The sequence below is a fragment of the Lepus europaeus genome, chromosome X, assembly GCF_033115175.1.
Source record: "Lepus europaeus isolate LE1 chromosome X, mLepTim1.pri, whole genome shotgun sequence".
In the NCBI taxonomy this organism is placed as follows: domain Eukaryota; kingdom Metazoa; phylum Chordata; class Mammalia; order Lagomorpha; family Leporidae; genus Lepus; species Lepus europaeus.
Genome location: NC_084850.1, coordinates 96,033,814 through 96,060,285, shown reverse-complemented (window position 1 = coordinate 96,060,285; position 26,472 = coordinate 96,033,814). Strand labels below are relative to the sequence as shown.

The window sequence follows — 26,472 nt, the reverse complement described above, 5'->3', positions numbered from 1 at the left end:
ATCTTCTAAAGGAAGGTGGAAAATGAACCCAGGAAAAAGACTTGAGATTCAAAGATCAAGAATGATCAAAGGACTTGGTAAACAAATGGTTAAATATAAATAAGCATTGACTTATGTAACAATAATAATAATAATGGTAATTCATTTGGGGGTTAGTATTAAATTATAATACAAAACAATTAACATGCAAATTAGGAAAAACAGAGACAAGAATTTTTTTTTTTTTTTTTTTGGACAGGCAGAGTGGACAGTGAGGGAGAGAGACAGAGAGAAAGGTCTTCCTTTTCCGTTGGTTCACCCCCCAATGGCTGCTGTGGCTGGCGCGCTGCGGCCTGCGCACCACGCTAATCCAAAGCCAGGAGCCAGGTCCTTACTCCTGGTCTCCCATGCGGGTGCAGGGCCCAAGCACTTGGACCATCCTCCACTGCACTCCTGGGCCACAGCAGAGAGCTGGACTGGAAGAGGAGCAACTGGGACAGAATCCAGCACCCCGACGAGGACTAGAACCCGGTGTGCTGGTGCCACAGGCGGAGGATTAGCCTATTGAGCCGCAGTGCCAGCCAAGAGACCAGAATTTTAAAGTTCTTCTATTACTTAAGGGGAAGGTGGAGATAGTGATTTTAGATTTTGTTAAGCATACACATGAAAATGTTAAGAGTTCCAATTAGTTGTACAACAACAACAAAAATACTTCCAGTGGTTTTTTTAAACACAATTTTGTATCTTTCTCCCTTAGTAGGATATCTAATAAGAATACAATTAATGGGGCCTGTGCTGTGGCATAGTGGGTAGAGCCACCGTCTGCAGTGCTGGTATCCCAAATGGGCGCCGGTTCAAGTCCTGGCTGCTCCACTTCTGATCCAGCTCTCTGCTGTGGCCTGGGAGAGCAGGGGAGGATGGCCCAAGTTTTTGGGCTCCTGCATCCACATGGGAGACCCAGGGGAGGCTCATCTCTGGCCATTGTGACCATCTGGGGAGTGAACCAGCAGATGGAAGACCTCTCTCTCTCTCTCTCTCTCTCTCTCTCTCTCTCTGCCTCTCTGTAGCTCTTTCAAATAAATAAATAAATCTTTTAAAAAAGAATACAATTGATTATGATTAAATTGTTTTTCAAAATATTATGAGTATGGAGCCTGCATTGTGAGATAGTCGGTAAAGCTACCACCTGCAGTGCTGGCATCCTATATGGGCACTGGTTTGTGTCCCAGCTGCTCCACTTCTGATCTAGTTCCTGGCTGGTGACCTGGGAAAGCTGAAGAGGATGGCCCAGGTGTTTGGACCCATGACACACATGTAGAAGACTTGGATGAAGCTCCTGGCTTCTGGCTTCAGCCTGCCCCAGTCCTGGCCATCTGGGGAGTGAAGCAGTGGATACAAGATCTCTCTCTCTCTCTCTCATTCTCTATCTCTGTACTGACTTTAAAATACATAAATAAATCTTTAAAAAGCATTAAGGATAACCTCTAAAAGAACATTAACAGATTATATAACTTAAATATGAATTTCAAAATGTTATCAATCCTAAATAAGGCAGGAAAGGAGAAAAAGTAAACTAAGCATGGAGACCTCAGGACAAGATAATAGAAATAAACTTTAAAAATCAGCAATTGCTATAAAAGTAAAACTCACCATTCAAATGACATGTTTTCATGGACTAAGAACAACAAAACCCAACTATAAACTGTTTATAAAAGACACAAAATAAAAAAAATACACAGAGAAGTTCAAAGTAAATGATTTGATTATTGTTTATAGCTCTTGTCTATATTCCTATAGTACAGTGGTCTTTTGACTTTTTACTCATTGAACGCTATGGTTAGTGGTGCACTGAGACCATGATTATAAAGCAAATAAAGTATGTTATTGCAAAAATCAAAGGGAAAAAAGAAAGGAAGGAAGGAAAGGGATTGAGCGAGGAAGGAAGGAAAATATGGTTATCATCTTAGACTATATCTATGAAATCTGTTCTTTTTATTTAATAAAATAAAAATTGAAAAGAAAGCAAATGAATAAAGTTGAACTAAGAAAATAAGAAAAAAGGGCCCGGCGCTCTAGCATAGTGGGTAAAGCAGCCGCCTGCAGTGCCAGCATCCCATATGGGTGCCGGTTCAAGCCTCAGCTGCTCTTCTGATCTCTGCTATGGCCTGGGAAAGCAGTGGAAGATGGCCCAAGTCCTTGGGCCCTTGCACCCACATGAGGGACCTGAAGAAGCTCTTGGCTTCTGGCTTTGGATGGGCCCAGCTCTGGCCTTTTCAGCCATTTGGGGAGTGAACCAGTGGATGGATGGAAGATCTCTGTCTCTCTCTCGTGTTCTCTCTCTCTCTCTCTCTCTCTCTCTGCCTTTGCCTCTGCCTCTCTGTAAGTTTGCCTTTCAAATAAAACATAAATAAATCTTTAAAAAAAGAAAATGAGAAGAAATATTGTAAAACTATATTAGGTAAAATATACTTCTCAGCTAAAAGCATTATAAGAACAAAAGACACTTCCCTTCTATGTAATAAAAAAGTGCCATTCAATGAGAAAATATAATTGCTTTAAATTTGTATACCTCTAATAACAGAGCTTCAAAGTATATAAGGGAAAATTAAGACTGATTTTATAATATTAAGACTGACTTTATAATATCATATCTGAGGATGGGGATAAAACTGTGAAAGTACTTTGTAATCAAACAGAACAGGTATCTACTCAGATGTCCTGCTTTTCTGGTAATGTTCCCAGGAATTTGTATCACAAATGGAGTATGACTAAAAAATGTTCTAAAATATAGATCTATCTAAAGTGATGATTGCATTGAAAGCAAAGAACATTCATGTCATATGGAGATAGGGAACTAATGGTCTGGTTCTTGTGGTGTCAACGAAGTTGATTAAACTACCAGCCATTCTCCCTTGGGATGATGCTAATTGCCTAGACAGGCTGCAGCTTTAGGCAACTTGGTAACAAAACACAGATAATATGTTGAACCACTTCAAGTGTCTCCGGTGAGGGGATACTAAAGACAAGATCTAGACTAAAATAGGCCCTCCTGAAAGCAGGGAGAGAATAAGCAGATGAATATGTAGTTTTTAAAGAGAATAACCTGGGGTGGACATTTGGCACAGCAGTTAAGACATCTCTTGGGACACCTGCAACCCATATTGGCATGCCTGGGTTTCAGTACCAGCTTTACTCCAAATTCTAGCCTCCTGCTAATGTGCACCTTTGGGCCACCCACAAGGGAGAGTTGGATGGAGTTTCTGGCTTTGGCCTGGGTCAGGCCTGGTTACTTCAGGCATTTGGTGAGTGAACTAGTGGATAGTGGATCTACTTTTGTTTCTCTCTGCCTCTCTCTGTTTCTCTGCTTTTCAAATAAATAACAAAAATAAATAAATAAATAAATAAGAAGAAGAATCTGTTGTCTAAAGCCAAGAATCTGATGTGCTTTGTGGGATGGTAGCTGCTACAAAATAAGCTTTTCTCTGTTTTAAAGCTGTCTAGGAAATTGTGGAATCCTGGAAGATGAAAGGGAAATACTGGAGAGGAGTCCTAGAAGTTAGGCCACTCTTCCAAATCTTACCTCTCCTTTGGGATAACGATAACGGTATTTATCCTGGTCTCGTAGTGCAAATTCTTCAGGGTAGTGTTCCTGGATTTCCTCATAGGTCATCTCTTCACAGACACCCTGGAAAAAGTATTTTCAGATGGAAGTATTCATGTGGTGAAATAGGCTTTGCCATACTTCTGAGGTCAAAATTTGTTCAACAGTATCATGTGGCCCCCTGGGTCTCTCTGAACACAACTCTGGGGCTGTGCCTGTTAGTACGTATGTGTGCATGAGCCATGAGGTATGTGGCTATATGGGCGTGAGAGTGAATGTATGTGAATATGAGTGTTCAGGCTGAGTGTCTGGTGTTATTTTATGATTTCCCCAATAAATCTGTAGGTATATGTTATACATATAAGTATGTATTTGTATAATAAATATGTGAGTTTAAGGATTTCTGACTATCATGCAAGTGTGTATGCGACATGCTTATGATGTGTACTTGTAGCACGTTTAAGACTATGCCTTGTTTGTGCATGTATTTGTGTCAGAATATGTTGTGTGTGTGACTGTATGTGTGTGCAAGCATGCACAGGGTATTTGAGCATCTGAGAACATGCTCCTGAGAGTACCTCTGTGGTATATCTCTCCATATCACATATCTCAGTGTGTCTGTGGCATGTATATCCATATCCATGAATGTATATATCCCTCATGTCTCTGATGTGTATGTGTGAGTATGTGTGTACTTCTGTCTGCAGTCTGTGTGAATTTGTGGTTATGTTTGAGTGTGTGTGTGTGTATATATATACTGCATGTGTGTGCCCATGAGTGTATACATATTTATGTATGTGTGCATATCTGTGCATGTGTACATTTCTTCATGTATGGTGAAGGTGTGATTGATAGGAGAGGTCCTATGTGTCTGTGAAGTGCATGTATGTGGGCTAAACATGCTTGTGGTGAATGCTTGTGACAGAATGTACAAGAGTACATGTGTGTACATAAATGAAGAAGTGTTCATATTTTGCAAAATATTTCTTACCCCTTTTTCCCTGACCTCTACTTTGGGATCTCTGACAAATAAACAGATATCCAGACACCTCAGAGAGCAAATTTAGTATATTTGAATGATTTCACAGTAAGGTTTGGTGAGATACACTTCCCACCCCAATAAAGGAATTGAGGACTCAGACAATGAGTTCTTCACGAGCTTATTAAAGCTTGCAAATCTACTGAGAAACCTCCAGAGGTGAGCTAAATGCTGGTGGCATGGAGGAAGTGATGTTTGGTTTCTAAGAATTCTTTCTGTGTACATGGGATTCCAATTAAACCTTCTGGTAGGAAAGACAGTGGCCTCTGGTTGTTGACTTTTGGGCCCATCTGCAAGGCTTCTCTCAGAGGTGAGGAACTGAACCACAAATCCAAACCACAAACAACTCTGAAGTGTCAAAATTGTCAAAATTCTCCAACTGATGCTGCCTATGGAAGAGGGTGCACCATACTGGGTACCGAAAGTCCTTCCAGATTGGCTTAAGCCTCCTATTCTGAGACATGCTGGGAACCTGTTGCCTGTGGAAAATAGCCACTGACTCCTCATTGACTTTAAGAAAATTGCCTAACCTCTTTGAATTTTGTTTTCTTCAGCTGTAAAATAAGAAGAATTATGACTACCTCCTAGAAGTGTTTTGAATATTATAGAGAATGTATGTAAAAGATGTACAAGTCATCTTTGAAAGGCTCAAACAATGGAATTAAGTACCACTATTACTAATCATAGAAAATAAGTAAGAAACTTAGGCATCATTCTTTATTCATCCTTCTTTCTCACCCCCAATAGCCAATTCTTGAGATTCTACTTCCTATGTCTTTCTCTAATCTATTCCTTTTCCCTCTCACTCCAACTCCACTGCAGCAATCTTAGCATTCTCACACACACATACACACACACACACATATACTTTTGGCTTATGCTGGCTTCTCTGCTTTGGAATAGCATTCTGGATCCTCTCTACTGGGTTCACTGCTGCTCAGCACTCAGACTTCTGCTAGTCATCACTTTTCCCAGGCAGATCCTGACAGCGTCAGATACCCTGTTCTGACTTCTGTGCACCCACAGTCTTGCCTAACAGAGCCTGTATCACACAAACTGCTTTGTATTCCTCTATGTATTTCCCTGTGTACTCTATTTAGCCAAAAAGTCAGTGAAGCCAAGAATGAGTCCTATTAATCTCCTCTGTCTCTGGCATCACCCTAGAATGTGAAACAAGTAGGTGTTCACTGAATGTTTACACCACATGTGGCCAGAAATAAGCAGCAACTGAATTCTTTTTATAGAGTTTAGATATTTGCTTGCATGCATCTTATAGCAAATGTGTAGAAAAAAAATGTGTAGAACAACGCTGCAAAGCCCTTTTTAAAATATGCACATCTCTACATCTGTATTTATGTACATAGGTATGAATGTACAAGAGGCCTTCAAAACATTCATGAAAATGCATATGATGAAAAAGTATGAATGGATTTCAAAATTTTTTGCACTAAAGTAAACTCATACTAACTTGTTACATCTTAACAGAATCTAGTTTAAGGAACTAAGAGGAATAGGCCTAAGTTTGAAAACAGCTCCTATGGGACTAACATCAATTCTGCTAAAATTGAAGCAACAGCAAACATCAAATTCATGGTGAAGCTTGGGTGGAAGAATGATGAAAGAATTGATGCTGGGGCCGGCACTGTGACGTAGTGGGTAAAGCTGCCGCCTACAGTGCCAGCATCCCATAATGGGTGCCGGTTCGAGTCCTGGCTGCTTCACTTCTGATCCAGCTCTCTGCTATGGCCTAGGAAAGCAGTAGAAGATGGTCCAAGTCCTTAGGCCCCTGCACCCATGTGGGAGACCTGGAAGAGGCTCCTGGCTTCGGATCAGCACAGCTCCAGCCATTGCAGCCATTTGGGGGTGAACCAGCGGATGGATGACCCCTCTCTTTCTGCATCTCCTTCTCTCTCTGTGTAACTCTGACTTTCAAGTAAATAAAGAAATCTTAAAAAAAAAAAAAGAATTGATGTTTTACAAAAAGCTGATGGGGACAATGTCCCAAATAAATCAGCAGTTTTCTTTTTTTAAAGTCAATAGTTTAGAAATGGATAAATCATTTTAAGAAGGGATGAGATGATGTTGAAGATGAAGCCTGAGTAGCAGACCATTCATGTCAATTTGCAAGGAAAAATTAATCACGCCCATGCCCTAATTGAAGAGGATTGACAATTAATAGCAGGAGCAACAACTACTTACAGATATCTCAATTGGCTTAGCTTACACAATTCTGACTGCAAAGTTAAAGCAGGAGCAAGCTTTCTGCTAGACAGGTGTCAAAACTGATTGCAATGGAAATTTTAAACAATTAGGCTCGAGGTCCTAAAACACTTCTTCAAAAAATTGTAATAAGAGATGAAATGGGGCTTCATCAGTAGGATCCTGAAGACTAAGCACAATCAAAGCAATGACTACCAAGTTAAAGTAAAAGTGTTCTGAACAACAGCAAGGGTGTTTTGGGATAGTTGAGGCATTTTGATTCTTTCTATAATATAAAAAACCAATCACATGTGCTTATTAAGAGAGAATTTTGAGAAGGTTAATGGAAGCACTATCAGAATAACACCTGTGAAAGCTGCACTACAACAACGCTCCTCTTTATTCTTCTTACCAAAAAGGTAATTTTGGAGGAGTTTCAAAGGGAAATCATTAGGTATCTACCCCACAGTCTTGATTTAGTTGCTTATGACTTCTTCATGTTTCCTAATCTTAAAAAAATATTTAAAGTTTACCATTTTCTTCAGTTAATAATGTAAAAAAAAGACTGTATTGACATGGTTAAATTTCCAAGACCTTCAGTTTTTTAGGGATAGACCAAAGGGCAGATATTGTTTCTTAGATGAACTTGATGGAGTGTACGTTGAGAAGTAAAGTTTATATTTATACTTTACCTTTAGATTACATTTTTGCACATTTTCAAGTCTCCTTGCACATACACATACATTTATAGGTGCATATCAGGCAGGCAAGCAAGTTAATACTACCCATCTGCAAGTTATCAATACATGTAGTGAAATTTTTATGTTGGGGTCTAACAACCATAACCTGTGGGCTGCTAGTTACCTGTATGTAGTGCAGGTAAGAAAATGGAGAAGAAACAAATTCTTTATCAAAGAGCTCATGGAAAAAACCTGACTCTAAGAGAGACTGCCATGGCACTAGGTTTAGATTCTTCACACCTGCCCTCTTCCTCGCCTCTTATATCCAGGGCATCATCAAACTCTGTTGATTACACCTTTGAAACATTCCCCAAGTCCTTTTTAAAATTCTAGTTCCAATGTTATTACTCTGGTTCACAGGCTGTCACATCTTGCCAAAATACTGCAGCCATTTTCTAACTGGTTTACGTGCTCATTCTCGACCTCTTCCCACTTATTCTCCACACAAGACAGGGAGACATTAAAAATGAGAATTACATTCAGACTAATCCTCCTTAACTTGGACCATGAAAATGGCTTCCCGTTGTGTTTAGGGAGGCATCCAATTCTCTCGGACTATAAGGCACTGCAATCTTGCCTCCTTTCCAGCCTCGTGTCCCTTCTCTCTAGCCCTCACTACTTTCCCAGCCTCTCTGCCACTCTTTCTCAAACTCAGTTCCTTAAATATGCCAGGCTCTCTTCTCACCTCTGGGCCTTCCCATGATATGTTTCCTGTCCCTGAACTAAAATTATTTCCCCAGCTCCTGCCCTACCCCATTCTGCATGCTTTTTATCTCACCTCCAGCTTCCTCTAGCAAGTTTCCTTATAAATCCCCCACCACCAAGTCTAGTCAGGATCACCCTCAAATTCTGATTCTATATTCTCCCTTTTTACTTCTCTCATAATCCTTTGTCATACTGAGATATAATGTCCTACTTATTGTCTGCCTTTGAGCTCCAGGAAGACAGAGCTTGTCTGTTCTGGCCTTCACTGGATCTCAAAGACACAAATAGTGTCTGGCACATGGCTGGCTGTAAAAAAAAATGTTTGTAAACTTAATTGGGTTTCCCATAAGGGAACCATGGGGGCTTCAGCCTTCCCACCCACCAGATCTGCCCCTTTATCTCACCGCATCAATCTCATTCAAGGCCTTCCACTGCTCATAGGGGACACCAAGAGCCTCAGCAGTCTGGATTGTCCTCTTCATATGGCTGGTCCACACCTTCAGGGAGCTGATGCCCTGGGACTGAATGAAGTTGGCCAGGGCATAGGCATACTAGGGTGAGGAGGTACAAAGGAGAAAGGAGAGGAAAAGAGAGGTGAGAGAGGAGTGTGTAACTATGAGAAAAAGTTCAGATCTGCCATAAATGGTGGAGGGATGTTTAAATATTCCAAATTCATAAAAAGTCATACATTCCAGCTGGTGTCGTGGTTCAATAGGCTAATCCTCCGCCTGCAGCTCCAGCACACCGGGTTCTAGTCCCTGTCGGGGCGCCAGATTCTGTCCCGGTTGCTCCTCTTCCAGTCCAGCTCTCTATTGAGACCCGGGAGTGCAGTGCAGGATGTCCCAAGTGCTTGGGCCCTGCACCCGCATGGGAGACCAGGAGAAGCACCTGGCTCCTGCCATCGGATCAGCGCGATGTGCCGGCCACAGCACACTGGCTGCAGCGGCCATTGGGAGGGGGGTGAACCAACAGAAAAAAAGGAAGACCTTTCTCTCTGTCTCTCTCTCTCACTGTCCACTCTGCCTGTCAAACAAAAGTCATACTTTCTCCCCATGTGATTAGAGGTCAAGCAGATATAGAGTATGTGTGTTTATGTGTGCCCATGTGTATGTATATATGTGCTTATGTGTTCACTGATGCTTGCTCACTGAATCCCCCTCTTGGTTATTCATTCAAGCTAACAGGCTCACCACAAACATTTGTGAGGCTTAGGAAAAATAGTTCAGAGACACCTCATTGCTTTCCATTTCTAGCTCCATCCTGTATTTCTAGATGTGTGTGTTTGTGGGTAATCAGCCAAGGACCAAATTCTATCAGCATCCTACATCCAATGATTCCCGGGCTCCACAAACAGTGACTATTTGGCTGAGGGTAAACACTCCTATGACACAACCTGCCCACAGTGGATAGACTCTGGGGTAGGCCCATGGAGTCACTAGAAATAGACTCTGAGCTATAAGAGCAAAGAACACCAAAGTTTGGAGTACTCAGCGTGTGGCCTGGAAGTGAGAGATAGGGGATTTTGGAGACATGTTTTTTTGACATTATAAATTCTCAATATTGGAACAAGGTTGCTAGTACTCAGCTTTGAAGAGAATTCACAATGTACTGAGTGCATGTTGTCCCATGCTGGGTGCCGGGAGTCCCAGTTCTCAAGACACGGCCAGTCCCGTGCAGAAAACAAAGGCAGCATGGAGAGGCCCTCAAGCACTGTGGCAGCCCAAGGGAGCAGGCGACCTGCCGTGCTGTGCACAGGTGTGTCAGCCATCCCAGACGGAGTGTGCTGGGAACACCGGCACAGACGCACACACCCAGGCGCTCGTTGAGCGCCACAGCCACACGCCTCTCCTGCACGCATCTCATCATGGACCTGAGTCAGCGGCCGTGCGCTCCGACGGAAGGGGCACTTGACTGGGAGGTAGGAGACGTGGGTGAGGCCCCCACCCCCTCACATGGTCCCTGTGAGCTGAGGGCCGAGTCCCTGCCCTCCCAGGCCTCACAGCTTGCCTGAGAGACGCGAGCAGCTCGCGCTCACCTGTGGTCTCTGTGTTTGTCACTTTACCTGGGGAGTCAGCAGCACCCAGACTGCTCCCGGGTGCACAGTGGGTGCTGCACAGTGAGGGCTGTGGTGATGGGGGTGACCACTGAGGGCACTGCCAGCTGGGCATGGAGTACTGTGCCCAGCACACGGAAGGTTAGGCCAGGTGTGTGCAGGTGCATGCACACGCTAGTGAGCAGGAAGCACATGTGGAGCTGGCCACTGTCCATCTGGGCTCTAAGCAGCATGAGAGGGCCATGGCCACCCCTCAGCAAGAGCGCCCAAGCTGCAGGTGGTGCCATGGGGCAGGGTCGCACCTGCATGGCCTCTCACTCTGCCCTGAGGAGCCACAGATGAGCCAAAGGCCAGCGTACACAGACTGCCAGCCTGGGAGTGACAAGGAGGGAGCCATGAGGACTGGGCTGTAAGTGACAGCACCTTGTCTGGGACCCCTCCTGCCTCTCCAGCGGAGGTACTGAGGTGCAAGGCAGGAAAGCCTGGCTTTCAGTCCTGGCTCTGTCTGGCCCAGGCTGTGTGACCTGCGGTCACTCTCTGCCCCTCTCTGGACCTCAGCTCCGTCCTCCATATCTGGGTGTGGGTATTGCCCACCCCACAGAGCGGTTGTGGACATCAAACAAGGCCACACGTCGGGAGCAGAAGGCACGACCGTGGCTGTGCAGAGGGGTCCCATACATGACAACATAGCTGCCCCCACACCTCCTCTCCCCCTGGCCCCACCCCTACATGATCCTTCCAGCAAGAACAGCACCTATGCCCACAAGGCCAGGGCCAGATGGGGGCAGAAGGGGACAGAGCCCTGTGTGAGCCCCTCCCAGAATGTGCAGGGCACATGGCCCAGCCCAGGAGAGATGGAGACCGGGCTCGTCCACCTGACTGTGAGGGCTTCCTGGACCAACCACGGAGCAGGAGCTGGGCCTGGCATGGAGCTGGGAGGGCAGGCGAGACGCAGCCAGAAGGGGGTCAGCTGCTGACCGCGTGACCCCTGCGGTGGGGAGGGTGGCAGCAGCCCAAGCCACAGAGAAGGGATTCAGCGTCGGGCCCTCCAGGCAGCTGCCTGCCAGCGAGGGTGACCAGCGACCAGAGGGGACTGTGGGCAGCAAGGCGGGGCACAAGCAAAGGCACAGTGTGGTGAGGGAGATGAGGGGAGCTGTCAGGCAGGGGTGAAGCGGGGTCCTGTGATGGAGCAGCCAGCCTGGGGCGGGCCTGGAGGGCCAGGCTCCAGCTAGGAGACCCGCAGAAGCCGCTGGCGCCTGGGAGCCACCAAGGATGCGTTCACACTGAGCGGCTGATGGGGAGGAAGGCGGGAGTGGGCAGAACCTGCTCCTGGCCCAGCTCTAGTGTGGGCCCCTCCTCAGGACCCAGGCAGCACCACCCTGCTTGTCCAGCTCTGCCCCAACCACACCTGGGCCAGCTCAGCCAACGCGTGGGGGTGCACGGGGCTCTCCCTACCTGCTTGCCCCGAGCTGAGAGGCCAGAGTCTCCTCCGATGCGGCCCCTGAGGTTGAGCTCGCTCTCGCCATGCCGGCACAGGTAGATGGAGCGGGGTGTGACGTGGATATTCATGAGGTAGTAGACTGTGCGGCTCTGGATGTGGTCCTGCACTCGGTTCACCATGTAGCGTGTGCCCACGTCGAAGATCTTGATGTAGGACAGGTGGCTGGGCCAGATCCAAGCAGGAGCAAGGGCAGCTCAGGGCTGATGGTGGGATGTTGGTCCCAAGAGAAATCCCCACCACACATGCTATTTTCAATCCCCCTCCACAATGCAGCTTTCACTTAAGGAGATACCCTGCCTTGCCGTGCTCTGGGTACCTGTCTAGAGACTTGATTCCTGGCCACCCCTAGGAGCTCATTATTCTCTCTCATCTCTACCTGTCTCCTTCCTCAGCCTCTACTTGAGCCACACTGTGTTTTCGCTGTCACTATCACCCTATAGGCACCTGGGGTTCTCTTCCCTGTGATTCACACTTCATCATACTCCAAGACAAACAGTGATCCTTTGTATCCCTGGCTGTCCCAAACATGTCATTGACAGCTTCTTCCTTGTCCACTCTTCCACATTTCTGATCCTGAGCCAAGCTCTTCTCTCCTCTTCTGCTGTTCTTTGAACATCTCAAATGATATATTGTTATCTATAACCCTATAGGTAAATACCAAATTGTATCCATGTGCACCTGTGACTGAGTGTGCATGTCTACTTCCTCACTCAGAAAGGGGGTTCACAACCGGTAGAACCCTCCTCTGTTCCAGGCATTGTATGTGCAGCAGGGACCCAATGTCTACCCTTTTAGATCTCTTAGACAAACCAGGAATATATACTTGAAACACTTGAACATTATAAACAGTCACCGACTCTAAGGTGTGCCTTTGCTATAGCTGAATCTCAGTTTCCTCACCTAAGGAGTGGAGCAATAACAATGCTCAGCTCTTGGTACTTGAGTTGGGTAAAGCTGGAAGGATGATATTTAAATTTCTGAGTGTGGTTGCAATCGTTTGAGGCCTCCTTACACTTCACATTTTTCTCCCAAAGGGAATGAGTATCTGCAACCAATTTTAAAGAGAATAGGGTTCTGGGAACACTTTACATCTGAACCTGACATGTGCTCTGTACTTCCAGCTAACATGTGTCCTATCTTTAGCTGGTATTATGAAAGAAAATTTCCTGTTTTTCATGGATTTTTTTCCATATGTCAATGGCCTACGGAAGCTACGTGGGGATATAAACTGCTTCTCTTAATCCATTTATACTTTCTACATTATACCATAGCTCAAAGGAGTCAATACTTATTAACTGTAGAGGTCTATGAGTGTTGGGAGAAGACACATGACTAGGAAACAGAATGTATACTTAGAATCCTACCTATACCCCCCTTACTTCTGGATGGAGCTTGAGAAAGTAGTTTTAGCTCCCTGAGACTCAATTTCTCTTTCTTGAAAATTTATGACCACAAGACATAACTCAGCTGCCTTTACAGGTATGTTGTGGAGATTCAACAAAACAAAGAAGGCAAAAATTGAAATGTTACCTAAGAATACTTTTTGCAATAGTAACAGCAACACCCACAGGAGGGAGGTATTTTTTCTCCCAGAGATTAGGGGTCACATCTATCCATATTGCTCAAGAAACTACTCTTTCAGTCATATGATGAACACCTTACACAATTACAGAATTACTGTCTTATAGAAAGTTTAGAGTTGGGGGGGGGGTCCTTGAAAACAGATCATGTCCAGCTGCCTGATATTATAGATAGTGACGTTGAGATCCAGTAAGAGAGGGTATTTCCCTAGGTTCTACATGGTATAAAACTGGGCTAATAATCCAGCTCTTGACTGTGGGGTTCTTGGCTTATACCTGTCCAGTTCCTCATCCAAGGGTTGGTAGTTGACTTCATAGCACTCGATTCTCTTTAGAAAGTCTTCTAGAACCTTTTCCCGGTCACAGTCTATGTAATCAGGGCTGCCGAGTTTCACTTGCTAGAAGCAGAGAGAAAGACAGAGGTAACAAAGGAGACACTGGGAGATGGAGTTTCTGACAATGTCCTTAGGAGGGCCTCTTAGAGACCACTGCCTTCAACATCCCACATTATAACCGTGAGGAAATTGAGACTTGGGGAAAGAATCTTGTCCAAGTTTATAAAATTAGACAATTCAGGAGAAGATAGACTGTGTGACTCCTTATTCCTAATCGTTACGTGGCCAACAAAAGCCTGTTATATCAAATTTAGCCCCAGACCACACTTTGCTTAAGAAGAACACTTATAAAAGAACCAGAAATTGCAATGTGAGAAATGAATGAAAAAGAGGAACTAGAAATCTTGGTCACAGGTAATGGTTTACATGTATTGAGTATTTGCCAGGAGACTATGGCATATTTTCGCTGGATTTCTGAAGAGGTTGTGTTGCCTAATCTCCCAATATTCACCTTATCCACCAACGTTATCTAGCTCGGGGAGTGTCATTACCATTCACCCAATCATATGAGCCTAAATAGAATCTGAGAGTCAGCCCAGATATCTTCTTTTATCATCCATCAACTCTTAGCAGAAACCAAATCAGCTCTACTTTTCTTTATAAATATCCATTCTCTTGCCTATGCTCACAATACCTTTGTAACTGATTACTCTGTCTAAAGTCTTGTTGCTTTTTATTTATTTGCCATATTGGAAGCCAGAGGATATTTATAACACAAACATATACCCATGGCATTCCCCTTCTTAAAGCCCTTTACAATTTTCTCATATCTTTCAGGTCAAAATGTGAATGATTTTAGCAAGTGGGTTATAGCTTGTCATGACTGGGTCCCAAATTACCTCTTCATACTCATCTCTCACTCCTTCCCTATTCCTCCATACACTTTTCTTTAGTCAATCTAAGTTACCTATAGTTCCATGGAGATACCATGCTTAGTGTACTCTATTCTTTTATTCTCATTTTTCAGCTGTTAAATTTTTATGCATTCTTCAAGATGCAGTTCAGTTATTACTCTGGGAAACTTCCTTGGCATACTCCCCCAATGCAAGGTTATGTCTTCACCCCTGTTCTCCCATAGTTTCCTCTATTCCCTCATCTCAGCACTGATATCAGAGAACTGTCTACATACTTGTCAGTCTCCCTCACTAGACTGAGTTCAAGGGAAGAATTATCCTCTTTCCATTCCTATGTCTTCAATGTTCCAAATGACCCATTCCAGGTATATAGTCAATTTCTCTTGGATCAATGAATAGATGCATAGATGGATTGATGAATAAGGAAGAGGAATTTCACATGCTGTACATTCTAAGAGGTAAAAATAGGATCACTTAGTGGAATTACAGGAAGGCAGATTTCAGCTTGAGTAGGCTGCATTTGTTGAAGCAATGGCCTTTTGTCATTGTAGGTATGAAGAGAATTGAGACAAACATCTAGGTGACATTTTAAGTATCTGATGTAGGGTTGAAAGAGATGACTTTTGGGGGCCAGCACTGTAGCACAGCAGGTTAAAGCCCTGGCCTTGAAGCACCGGCATCCCATATGGGCACTGGTTCTAGTCCCGACTGCTCCTCTTCCGATCCAGCTCTCTGCTATGGCCTGGGAAGGCAGTAGAAGATGGCCCAAATCCTTGGGCCCCTATACCCATGTGGGAGACCCAGAAGAAGCTCCTGGCTCCTGGCTTCGGATCGGCTCAGCTCTGGCCATTGTGGCCATCTGGGGAGTGAACCAGCGAATGGAAGACCTCTCTGTCTCTACCTCTCTCTGTAACTCTGTCTTTCAAACAAATAAAATAGATCGTTTTTTAAAAAAGAAAGAGATGACTTTTAAGGTCTCTTCTGACCCTGAGATCCAGTAATTTGATGAAGTAGCAAACAATCACATGTGGTGAATGATCTAGTTCTAGACCATATGCCTAGAATCTCAGAGCACTGATGGTTCTGGTTTTAATTGTGGGGAAGAAAAAAGAACACAGGCTATTGAGGCAGACAGCCAAGATGGATGTCCAGTCTCACTTTCATCTGTTGCTGGCTGTGTGAATATCTGACAGCTGATTTCTATTCTGGAAACTTCAGTTTCCTCTCTCCAACATGGAGATGATCCCTAGCATATATATTTGTTGTGAAAAATTAATGGGCTTAGTACCTGGTGCATACTAAGGGTTCCATACAAGGGGTCTTTACAAAGGTCATAGAAAATGTGTATTAAGAAAACAAACTGCATGGATTTCAAAAATTTTTGTGGGGCTGGTGTTGTGGCATAGTGGGTAAAGCTGCTGTCTGCAGTGCTGGCATCCCATATGGGTGCTGATTTGAGTCCTGGCTGCTCCACTTCTGATCCAGCTCTCTGCTATGGCCTGGGAAAGCAGAAGATGGCCCAAGTCCTTGGGCCCCTGAACCCATGTAGGAGACCTGGAAGAAGCTCCTGCCTGGCTCCTGGCTTTGGATCAGCCCAGCTCCAGCTAGGCCATTGTGCATTGTGGCCATTTGGGGAGTAAACCAGCAGATGGAAGACCCCCTTTCTCTGTGCCTCTGCCTCTCTGTAACTCTGTCTTTCAAATAAATAAATCTTAAAAAAACTTTTTTTGCACCAAAATAAACTTATCTTTTAATTCAATTTCTGTGAACTTTTTGAAGTGCCCTCATGTATGTTGGCTTCACTGAACTCCATAGGATCATTGTGGGCCAGGATGGCCAGGGAATGCCTCCATACGAAGTGGAAGGAGAAGCTCAGGGAAGAATACCTTCTTTAATCTCCTAGAGGTCTTTTTAGGCATGAGCCAGACCTATGGCAGAATAAGGAGAAAAGTTAACTGCTCCTTACCTTGATATTTTCAGCAATTACGCCAGGGTCATTACAAATAGATTCAATGAAAAATACCTACAAGAGAATCAGAAGAGAGATTTCTAGGAAGGAATTATGTTTAGTAGGATTCAAGTATAGTTTGGCTCCTTCTCAGTGGCTAAGTCATCCCCAGGGCCATCTCTGACAACATAATGTTCTCACACAGTGGTGATTTCAGGCTTCTGAGTTTTTTGAGGCAGACTGGCTTAAACTTGAATGGCCCCAGATTGTTGCTTTGTGTTTTCACTGCAGTTCTTATACTTATATATGCTTTTTGTTCTCCACTTCTTCCTCATATTCCATGGCTTAATGTGGCACCAAACCTTTCTAGTTCTGCTTTGCAAGTTTTGACAGTATCCTGGAAATCCAGACGACCACATTAAAATGTGGTGCCAGTGTTGTTTGATTTAGCTGCTGTGAGACTCTTGGTTTGCCTTTTTTTGGGATTTGTGGTGGTTTGTGCTCCCTATGCTCTAGATAAGAGTGGGAGTGTTACTGTACCTTGTAACCATGTTCTTTAGCAAATTGCAGAATCAATGTCCGCCGTTCTCTGGTAGTATTGGTAGCATCAAACACCTAGAGGCATGTAACGACATTGGCTTAATCTGAATCCGGTGCTGATAGAACACCTACTTTTTGTCTATCCCTGTGCTAACTGGATGGTTTCATGCAGGAAGTAGAACTTGAACAGAGTCTTAAAATACAGCAAGAAATCAGCTTATGCCAATTTTACAAGCACCCATTGAACCTTTACTGTCTGCTTAGAAATGTACCAGACCTTGTGAGTACATTCAGGCAAAAGGACAAGTGTAGGCTTTCATGAGGATCATTTTATAGGTGAAGTAACTGAATGAAGCCCAACACTTGTCTTTTTTTTTTTTTTTGACAGGCAGAGTGGACAGTGAGAGAGAGAGAGAGACAGAGAGAAAGGTCTTCCTTTTCCGTTGGTTCACCCCCGCAATGGCCGCTGCGGCCAGTGCGCTATGGCCGGCGCACCGCACTGATCTGAAGCCAGAAGTCAGGTGCTTCTCCTGGTCTCCCAGGCAAGTGCAGGGCCCAAGCACTTGGGACATCCTCCACTGCCTTCCCAGGCCACAGCAGAGAGCTGGACTGGAAGAGGAGCAACCGGGACAGAATCTGGCGCCCCAACCGGGACTAGAACCTGGTGTGCTGGCGCCGCAAGCGGAGGATTAGCCTATTGAGCCACGGCGCCTGCTCAGCACTTGTCTTGATCATAGTCACTGGGAGTTACTGACAGAACAGAGCTAGAACTGGTCCTAGGTGAGGCTTCTTCCTCCCTATCATCTTCCTATCTAGACGTTCTCAAGAACAAGAAATAACTCCCTATGCGTAGCATTTTAATGGGTTTATTTGCATATTTCAGGATCTCTTCCCTTCTTGGAACTTGAAAACCCTACACCAAGGGCTTGTGAGAGTAAATTGGCACCATGTTTAGGTAAATCACTGGAACTTAAAAATCTTTGTACAGCAGTCTTAAATTCTAATATTTAATCCTGCTGAATTTTGGGGGTAGATGGCAGAGTGTAGTGGTTAAGAATGGTTCGGTGGCATACAGGGTAAAGCCACTGCCTGCAGTGCAGGCATCCCCTATGGGTACCGGTTCGAGTCCAGGCTGCTCCACTTCCAATCCAGCTCTCTGCTATGGCCTGGAAAAGCAGTACAAGATGGCCCAAATCCTTGGGCTTCTACACCAGTGTGGGAAATACAGAAGAAGCTCTTGACTCCTGGCTTTAGATCTGTGCAGCTACAGCCATTTGGGGAGTGAACCAGTGGATGGAAGACCTCTCTCTCTCTCTCTCTCTCTCTGCCTCTGCCTCTCTGTAACTCTGCCTTTCAAATAAATAAATAAAACGTTAAAAAATAAATAAAAAGAGTGGGGATTACAGAACTTGGATTCCACCTATGGCCTTGTGAAGTTATTTAATCTCTTTGTGAGTCATTCTTCTGGGTTCTAAAATGGAGTATTACAATACCCTTCTCACAAAGAGAACACGAAATTAAATTATCAATATATGCAAAGTAATAAGAAAAATGTATAGCACATAGTGAGTGCTCAATATGTATTAGCTATTCTCCATCCTAGCAGATAAGAAGGGGAAAAATGAAAATTTCTTTACCGCAACATGACCTTCCTCATGGCTGAGATAGTTATGGACATCCTTGAGGGCTGCCAGGGCACACTGCCTGAAAAACACCAAGAAAAAAACAGAAACAATCCCAGATTGAGGTCCTCTTCCTCTTTCTGCACTATTTTTCTGTACCATCCTTCCTATATCTTACACTAAATTATTCATTTATTAAACATCTACATAGGGTGTTTGATGTTCTAGACATCATGCCAAGCAGAGGGATCACACATTTGAAGTCGCTCTATGTGTATAGATTAGGGCCTGGTATACAGTAACATACCCAGGAAAAGTGAGTAATGACTGAAGAAAATATTAAGGGTTCTAACATTTGGGCTAATGGGGCTTAAAATGACTAACTGACCTATGAACCCAGACAGAGCTTAAGTAAAAAGCCTTTCTGGCTTGGGTAACACTGCAAAGGCATGACATTGGAAAAGACATTATCTTTTAAGTCCATTCTCCATGAACATTTTGGAGGCTCCCCCAGATTTATGCTTTCAGTAAAGTCTTCTTTATTGGGTTCTATGATGAAAGCATGGATCAATAAATGAGACATAGGCTCAGTTCTGGAAGTGTTCAGAGTTTTGTAAGGAAGATAGACCCTGATATTGAACCGATGAGACTGGAGAGATAAGTGGGGCCAATAACTAGACGGAGAAGTTTCTATAATCTCCTACCAGAAATAGTAGACTGTTCAAGGCTCTTGAGCATGAATGGTTATGACCAGAATCAGGCTATGGGCAGGATGGTGGAAAGGCTGTCCCAACTATCATTTGAGTCTAGGGGGCCTACTCCCTGGTCTATGTTACTATGCCCCACTCCCCCAATATCTGACCAAAGGCCTCCCTCTACTGCAGGGGGTAAACACAGATCCCTAAAATATTTGGTACTTACTTCCTGATAAGTAAGGCTTCCATGTTGTCTGGTAGAAAGAATTCATAGTTCTTGTAGCTCACTGCTTCTCTTCGATATTGGCCTAAATTAAACACTGAAAGCAGGGAGCCCCAGTGAAGAAATTGGGAAGATACCAGGGCCAAAATAGTTTCTTGTTGGGAAGGACCTTAGATATTGAAAGTATAATATGTACCTATAAAACATGCTTATAAAACTTTAAACTATGTTTGTCAGCTCATATATTTTCACAACTCTGCAAGGTAGGCATTATCCTTCTCATTTTATAACTGAGGAAACAAATTCAGAGATAGTAAATAACTTTCACCATTACTATGTGGGTTCTAGATTCCAACACAAGTCTTCTTGGCTCCACTATTCTACTTTATCATCAAGTCCAAACTCTTTAAATTCCCAATTAATTTGGAAAGATGAAGAAAGATATTCATGTAGCAAAATCTGTCACTAAGAGTCAAACAGTTAGAGAAGTGGTGACAGATATAGACTAGACCCCCTGACTGTGAGGCCATGTTATGTTATTTTTTTGTATCATGAAGAATCTAAATCCCAATCTCCAGGTCATGCTTTCCCACTTGCAGTTGTGGGAAGGAAAAGAGGAAAAAGTGAATAAGCGCCCAAAGAGGTAATATTTCATTCATTCATCCAAAAATACTTTTGATGCCTACTTATTCAGGCAGGAAATGAGTTTGAGGTTTCAGAGATTAACCAGATCTTTATGATGGGACCATCAGAAAGTTTACAATTCAGCAGATGGGGCACTGAGTAAACCAGTAAACAGAGTTCCCAGCCAATTAAACTGCTCTGACAAAGACAATATGGAGTCATGCAAAAGAATGAGGGCAAGAAAAGACCAATTTTACATGGGGTGACATGAGGTTTCTTGAAGGAAGCAGAATTTGAAGCAGCTTTTTTTTAGGGTAAGCATTCTTACAGGAAGGTATGGGGTTAGGGTAGGACACAAAGGTATTCTAGGTGGAGAAATAGTTTAAACAAAGGTATGACATTGGCATAAATTAGAACATGCTTGGGTAATGGTGTCTGAAGCTTGAGAGGCTGGAAGGAACCAACTGTGGAGAGCACTGAACAACAGGCTATAGAGCCTAGATTTAAACCTGAAGGTCATTGTGAATCTTGAAGGTTGTAGGAATGATTAGTTTTGTGCTTTGAAATATGAGTTTGGAGACTTCTGTGGGAATTGAGTGGCATGTAGGCACACAGGAAGCAAGGGGACCAGGGCAGAGGCCCTACTCACAGCAGAAGCTCCTCAGAGTTTGCAGTCACCTGTAAGAGATGCTCTTTTACTTCTTTTCTGCCAACGTCCTGCTCTACCCATAGAACCCAGATCACTATACCTTATCTGAGAAGCTTTTGTTGTCTTCCTATTTTTTTAACTTTATTTAATGAATATAAATTTCCAGTGTACAGCTTATGGATTACAATGGCTTCCCCCTCCCATAACTTCCCTCCCACCCACAACCCTCCCCTCTCCCGCTCCCTCTCCCCTTCCATTCACATCAAGATTCATTTTCAATTCTCTTTATATACAGAAGATCAATTTAGTATAAAGATTTCAACAGTTTGCACCCACATAGAAACACAAAGTGAAACATACTGTTTGAGTACTAGTTATAGCATTAAATCACAATGTACAGCACATTAAGGACAGAGATCCCACATGAGGAGCAAGTGCACAGTGGCTCCTGTTGTTGACCCAACAAATTGACACTCTAGTTTATGGCGCCAGTAACCACCCTAGGCTGTCGTCATGAGTTGCCAAGGCTATGGAAGCCTTCCAAGTTTGCTGACTCTGATCATATTTAGACAAGGTCATAAAAGACAGAGTGAGGATAGTAACCAATGATCCTAAGAGTGGCATTTACCAGGTTTGAACAATTATACAGCATTAAGTGGGGAAGAGGACCATCAGTACACACAGGTTGGGAGTAGAGCCATTGGTGGTAGAGTAGAGGTTATGATTACAAAGGAATGAGGCCCAAGTGTGCTAGACAGGGTCTAGAACAAAGGACAGAGTCATTATTAGAGGAGCTAAGAAAGGTGCTGTCTAAGCTACAAGTAATTTTTCTGATTGAGAGGCAAATAGAACCTGATAGAAGGGGCTTGATAATAATCTGGTGGGCTTTAGGCCTTGTAAGTTAAGAGGCCCAGACCTATCTATCTCTTCACATGGGGTATATCCTAAGGGAGGTGTGAACCTCCTAGGGGAAGACACTCTGTTGACTTTCATTACTTGGCTGGTCTGGGAGGAGAGCTGGCCAGGTAAAGGCAGGGGGCATCTCTAACAAGAAATTTACAGTTCTGCCTGCAATGTTGCTAACCCTACTTGACCATACCCTCAGCTGCAGTGGTCACTTTGGAAGTTGGGCTGAGTGAAGGGCTTTTCAGCTTAGAGCCAATAAGATCTGTGGCTCTGACCTGGGCATCCTTCGACTCCAGGCCAGGTCCATTTCCAGTGATCCAACTCTTGGCAGAGCTGCCAGGGCTCTTCACAAGCTGACTTCTGCTGAAGCCCAGGCTTACTACATTGAAAGCCACTGCAGTGGACTGGCCTGTTGGGTCTCCTTGAGGGCAGATCACTGTACAGATCAGCCATTAATAGGCCTGCCACCCATTGCTTCTGATGCCTAGCTTTCTTTTCCTCCTGGTTTGTGTTAAAGCAGACCAGAGGATGCAAGTCAAGGGAGTGCCCATGTCCCATCTCTAATCTTTGGTGGCCTGAACTACAAGTCTATAGTCACAGGCATGTTCTATAGTAGTTTTTCTAAGGTAGACAATGCCCATGAGGAAAATTATATTCTCACTTTAAAACTTTCTTTCCCTTTGGTCTGAAAGGGAGGTTTTTTCTACTTACTGTATACTTCTCTGATGGCGAAGTGAATCTAGCTATGAGATTATTATTTAAGTTCTTATTTTGGCTATGCTATTACAGAAAAATGTTAGCCATCTCTTTTATAAGGTCTAAAGATTAAATTGTACGTCCTACAGATTCCTTCATAATAGAATTAGTTTCCTACCTTGAAGAGAATAGAGAAATGAAAGAACAAGTTGGGCTTAGAATAGAGAAATGAGGGAGCAAGTCCTAGATCGCTTGCTGACAATAGCAATATCACATGAATACTTAGCAAACCATTTCAACCATTAGATAACAACTTAAGAAAACATTTACCAGAAGGTCCAATGCCTTCTATAAATTTTAAGAATCATGTATTTTGAAACACCTCTTAAATATCTAACATGGAGTAGTTGTTTAACCAGTAAACTTAAGCACAACCATCTAAAATGTTTTTAGTTTCTTTCTACCAACAAGTTTAAAACATGATACACAGATTCAGGTCACACAAATTGAAATGTATCTTTGATTGATTTTCGCAGCTTAAATTTATGGACAATCTTATCTATAAGCCATTTAAAATAAAACTCTTAATAAAATTTCCTATGTGGACATACAATATGTACACACATATAACATAGCATAATAGACCAATATAGCAATTTTAATAATAGCTTTTAAAATCTTTAACTCTTTTTGTAGATTGCCAATTGCTTTGAATTGATTTTTGTTTTTAGATTACTTTAACACATTGCTTTAACAGAGCATCAGAGTTTAATTCTATGTCAAAGAGAAATTGAGCTTCCTGTGATCTTTTGCTGTGAGGTTTCCTTCCTTTACCTTCTTTCATATTGGTGACCATGTTTCTGTGTTTCTGTGTGTAACACATCTTTAAGCATGTTTTGCAGGGCAGGATGAGTGGCAACAAATTCTTTCAGTTTCTGTTTGCTATGAAAAGTCTTAATTTTACCTTCATTCACAAATGAGAGCTTTGCAGGATATAATATTCTGGGCTGGCAGTTTTTCTCTCTTAGTACCTGGGCTATATCTCGCCATTCCCTTCTAGCTTGTAGGGTTTCTGATGAGAAGTCTGCTGTGAGTCTAATTGGAGATCCTCTGAGAGTAATCTGACGTTTCTCTCTTGCACCTTTTAGAATCTTTTCTTTATGTTTCACTGTGGTGTGTTTGATTACAATGTGTCGTGGTGAGGATCTCTTTTGGTCATGTTTATTAGGGGTTCTATAAGCTTCCTGTACTAAGATGCCTCTGTCCTTCTCCAAACCTGGGAAATTTTCTGCTAGTATCTCACTGAAAATGCCTTCTAATCCTGTCTTCCTCTCTATGCCTTCAGGAACTCCTAGAACCCGAACATTAGGTTTTTTAATAGTATCCTGTAGATTCCCGACAATATTTTTTAGATTTCTAATTTCTTCTTCTTTTCTTTGGTTTGCCTGTTTCCTTTCCTGTTCTCTGTCTTCTAATCCGATATTCTCTCTTCTGCTTCACCCATTCTGTTTTTAAGGCTCTCTAATGTGTTTGTCATTTGATCTATTGAATTCTTCCTTTCATTATGATTTCTTGTCACTATCATAGTTTCATGTTCTACTAGTTGTTTCATTTCATTTTGATTCCTCCTTAATATTTAATTTTCACGAGAGAGATTTTCTATCTTGTCCATGAAGGATTTCTGTAGTTCAAGAATTTGTTTTTGAGAACTTCTGAATGTTCTTATCAATTTTTTGAGATCCACTTCTTGCATTTCTTCGATCTCATCGTCTTCATAATCTTGAATTGGGGTGTCTTTTTCATTTGGGGGCGTCATAGTGTCTTCCTTGTTCTTGTTACCTCGGTTTTTGCGTTTGTTGTATGGCATGTTGGAGATATTTGGTTTCTTCACTGTGGTGTTTTTTCTTGTTACACTATGGCTCTATATTAAGTTGACTGTCTGCTTTCGGTGGAGCCTTAGAGGCTTGAGATGAGTGTGGCCTGAGAGCTGTGTTTGGTTCCTCAGGGTTGAGGGTGTGTCAAAGATGACACTCCCAGGTTAGGCGTGGTAAATCTCTCTTTTTTTTTTATTCAAAAGGGAATTAATTCCACACAGCTGAACGTAATTGGAAGTAGTTAGCAGGCGAGTGATATACCCACAGGAGCCAGAGATCTGAAGCTCTTTCCCAAGGACCACACAGGGAATCTCTGCTGCCCTGGGTGTGGGCTCCAATTCTCCTGCAGTCTCCCACTGGGTTGCCAAGTTAGATGCTAATCTCCTGTTATTTCACCCCTCCCCCCAGAGTCAGGTTTTTCTGCTAGGCTCAGGGCCGGTGCAGACCTGAGGTCGCCCTGCTTATGACGTATGTCCAAAATGGCACCTGCTCTTTGTCTTGCTCGCCTTTGAGGGGTGAGCGGAGAGAGAGAAACTCGTGTCCGTATCGGTCACTTTTTTTTTTTCCTCTCTCTCTTCTAGTTAGCCTGGTGAATTTTTCCCCATGGAGTTTCAAGCCTCGTTCCCTCTAGTCTCCTCTTTCCGCTTGCCCGCTGGTGTCTCGGGCTATTGAGGTTCGGCTCACCTCGCGTTCCAGCGCTGGTGTGTTGAGTCTGCCGTTGGTGTCCCGAACTTGGGCTCCCACGCTCTCCACGCAGGTCCACTGTGAATCACTAGTTCCGGAAGAGTTTCCTCTGCTGTTTCTTCCCCTACTCTTCCTTGACCCTGCAGTATCTCCACTTTTATTAACCTGTGTGTCTTGCTGAACTATCAATGTGCTCCCTTCCTATTCCGCCATCTTGCTGCTCCTCGCTTGAACCTGTTGTCTTCCTATTAGTGATCCTTTCTGTGAGCCTCCTCAACAATCTTCTCTAGGGGACATGAAGTATTCTTATGCTTCCTCAGGCTGAAAAACTCTTCAAGGCAAGGCTTGAGTCTCATCCATTTTGTTATCTTTAATGCTTAACATGGGTTTTGACACATGGGAAACTCCTCACTGGTGAATTAGATAAAGACAAAGTAAATGAAGGGAATGAAGAAATGAGAGAAAGATGAGAGAGTTGGAACAAGAGAGGAAGGAATGGATGGAAGGAAGGGGACAGATTGGATGTTGGGATGGGGAAGAGAATGGAGAACAAGATAGATAAAAGGACAATACAGGGCCGTCCACTCCCCCATCCACACCCCATCAGTAGAATCATGTATAAGAGACCTGACACTAAGTATCAGGCTTGGAGTCAAAGAGACCTGGTTCATACCCTAGTTTTGTTACTTACAGTCATGTGCTTATAGACAAGGCACTTAACTTCTTGGGTCTTAGTTTCCTCAGTTATGAAGTGGTGAAGGAATGCTAATGCTAATAAAACACTAATATTGCTATGCTAATAATAGTAATGGTAATAAAATAGTATGCTACTCATAGGGTTATTTTGAGGCCCTAGAACTCCTTGAGAACAGATATTTAATCTTAATAGTTTTTCTATGCCTAGCACTCAGCATGGAGTTGAACAAAGAATATGTGCTCAAGAAATTGTAAAGCTTATAAAAATGTAGTAGTAGTGTTAGTAGTATCGTAGTAGTGTGTAGTAGTAGTAATTGTGATGAAGCATTTCTGGTACTGAGGGTTTGACCTGCTACCTTCATTGGTTCTAAGCCTACGGAGGGTTATACAATAAAGGGTTTCAGAGACATACCTTTAGTTGGTGTTCCTATCCAGTTGAGATATCGTGTGAGCTTTGTGGAGATGTATGTCTTCCCTCGAGCTGGTAAACCCACCATGATCACCATTGTGGGAGAATTGGTAAACTGGGGTACGGATGCTGGAAGAGAAACAGTCTCAAAAGCTTATTTTCCAACTCACATGATCTTCTGGTATCAGTTCTGAGATGTAGAGCCGGAAAGAGCATCTTTCCCACTATCACAACAAGAAAAAAGAGTGCTGGAAAACTGC

The 26,472-nt window shown here is 43.4% G+C and overlaps 1 protein-coding gene across 2 annotated transcripts in view; it reads right to left on the bottom strand.

Moving 5' to 3' along the window:
• Window positions 1–26,472, bottom strand: part of PFKFB1 (6-phosphofructo-2-kinase/fructose-2,6-biphosphatase 1) — a 63,173-nt gene that overhangs the window by 11,132 nt on the left and 25,569 nt on the right. For both annotated transcript variants that reach the window (XM_062183892.1, XM_062183893.1), the window contains exons 2-10: window positions 26,216–26,341; window positions 19,678–19,771; window positions 18,772–18,838; window positions 17,135–17,209; window positions 16,613–16,669; window positions 13,674–13,795; window positions 11,772–11,979; window positions 8,668–8,814; window positions 3,560–3,664 (exon numbers count right to left, since the gene is read on the bottom strand). In XM_062183892.1, coding sequence (XP_062039876.1) covers window positions 3,560–3,664; window positions 8,668–8,814; window positions 11,772–11,979; window positions 13,674–13,795; window positions 16,613–16,669; window positions 17,135–17,209; window positions 18,772–18,838; window positions 19,678–19,771; window positions 26,216–26,341 — 1,001 coding nt within the window. The remainder of the gene's footprint in view (window positions 1–3,559; window positions 3,665–8,667; window positions 8,815–11,771; window positions 11,980–13,673; window positions 13,796–16,612; window positions 16,670–17,134; window positions 17,210–18,771; window positions 18,839–19,677; window positions 19,772–26,215; window positions 26,342–26,472) is intronic.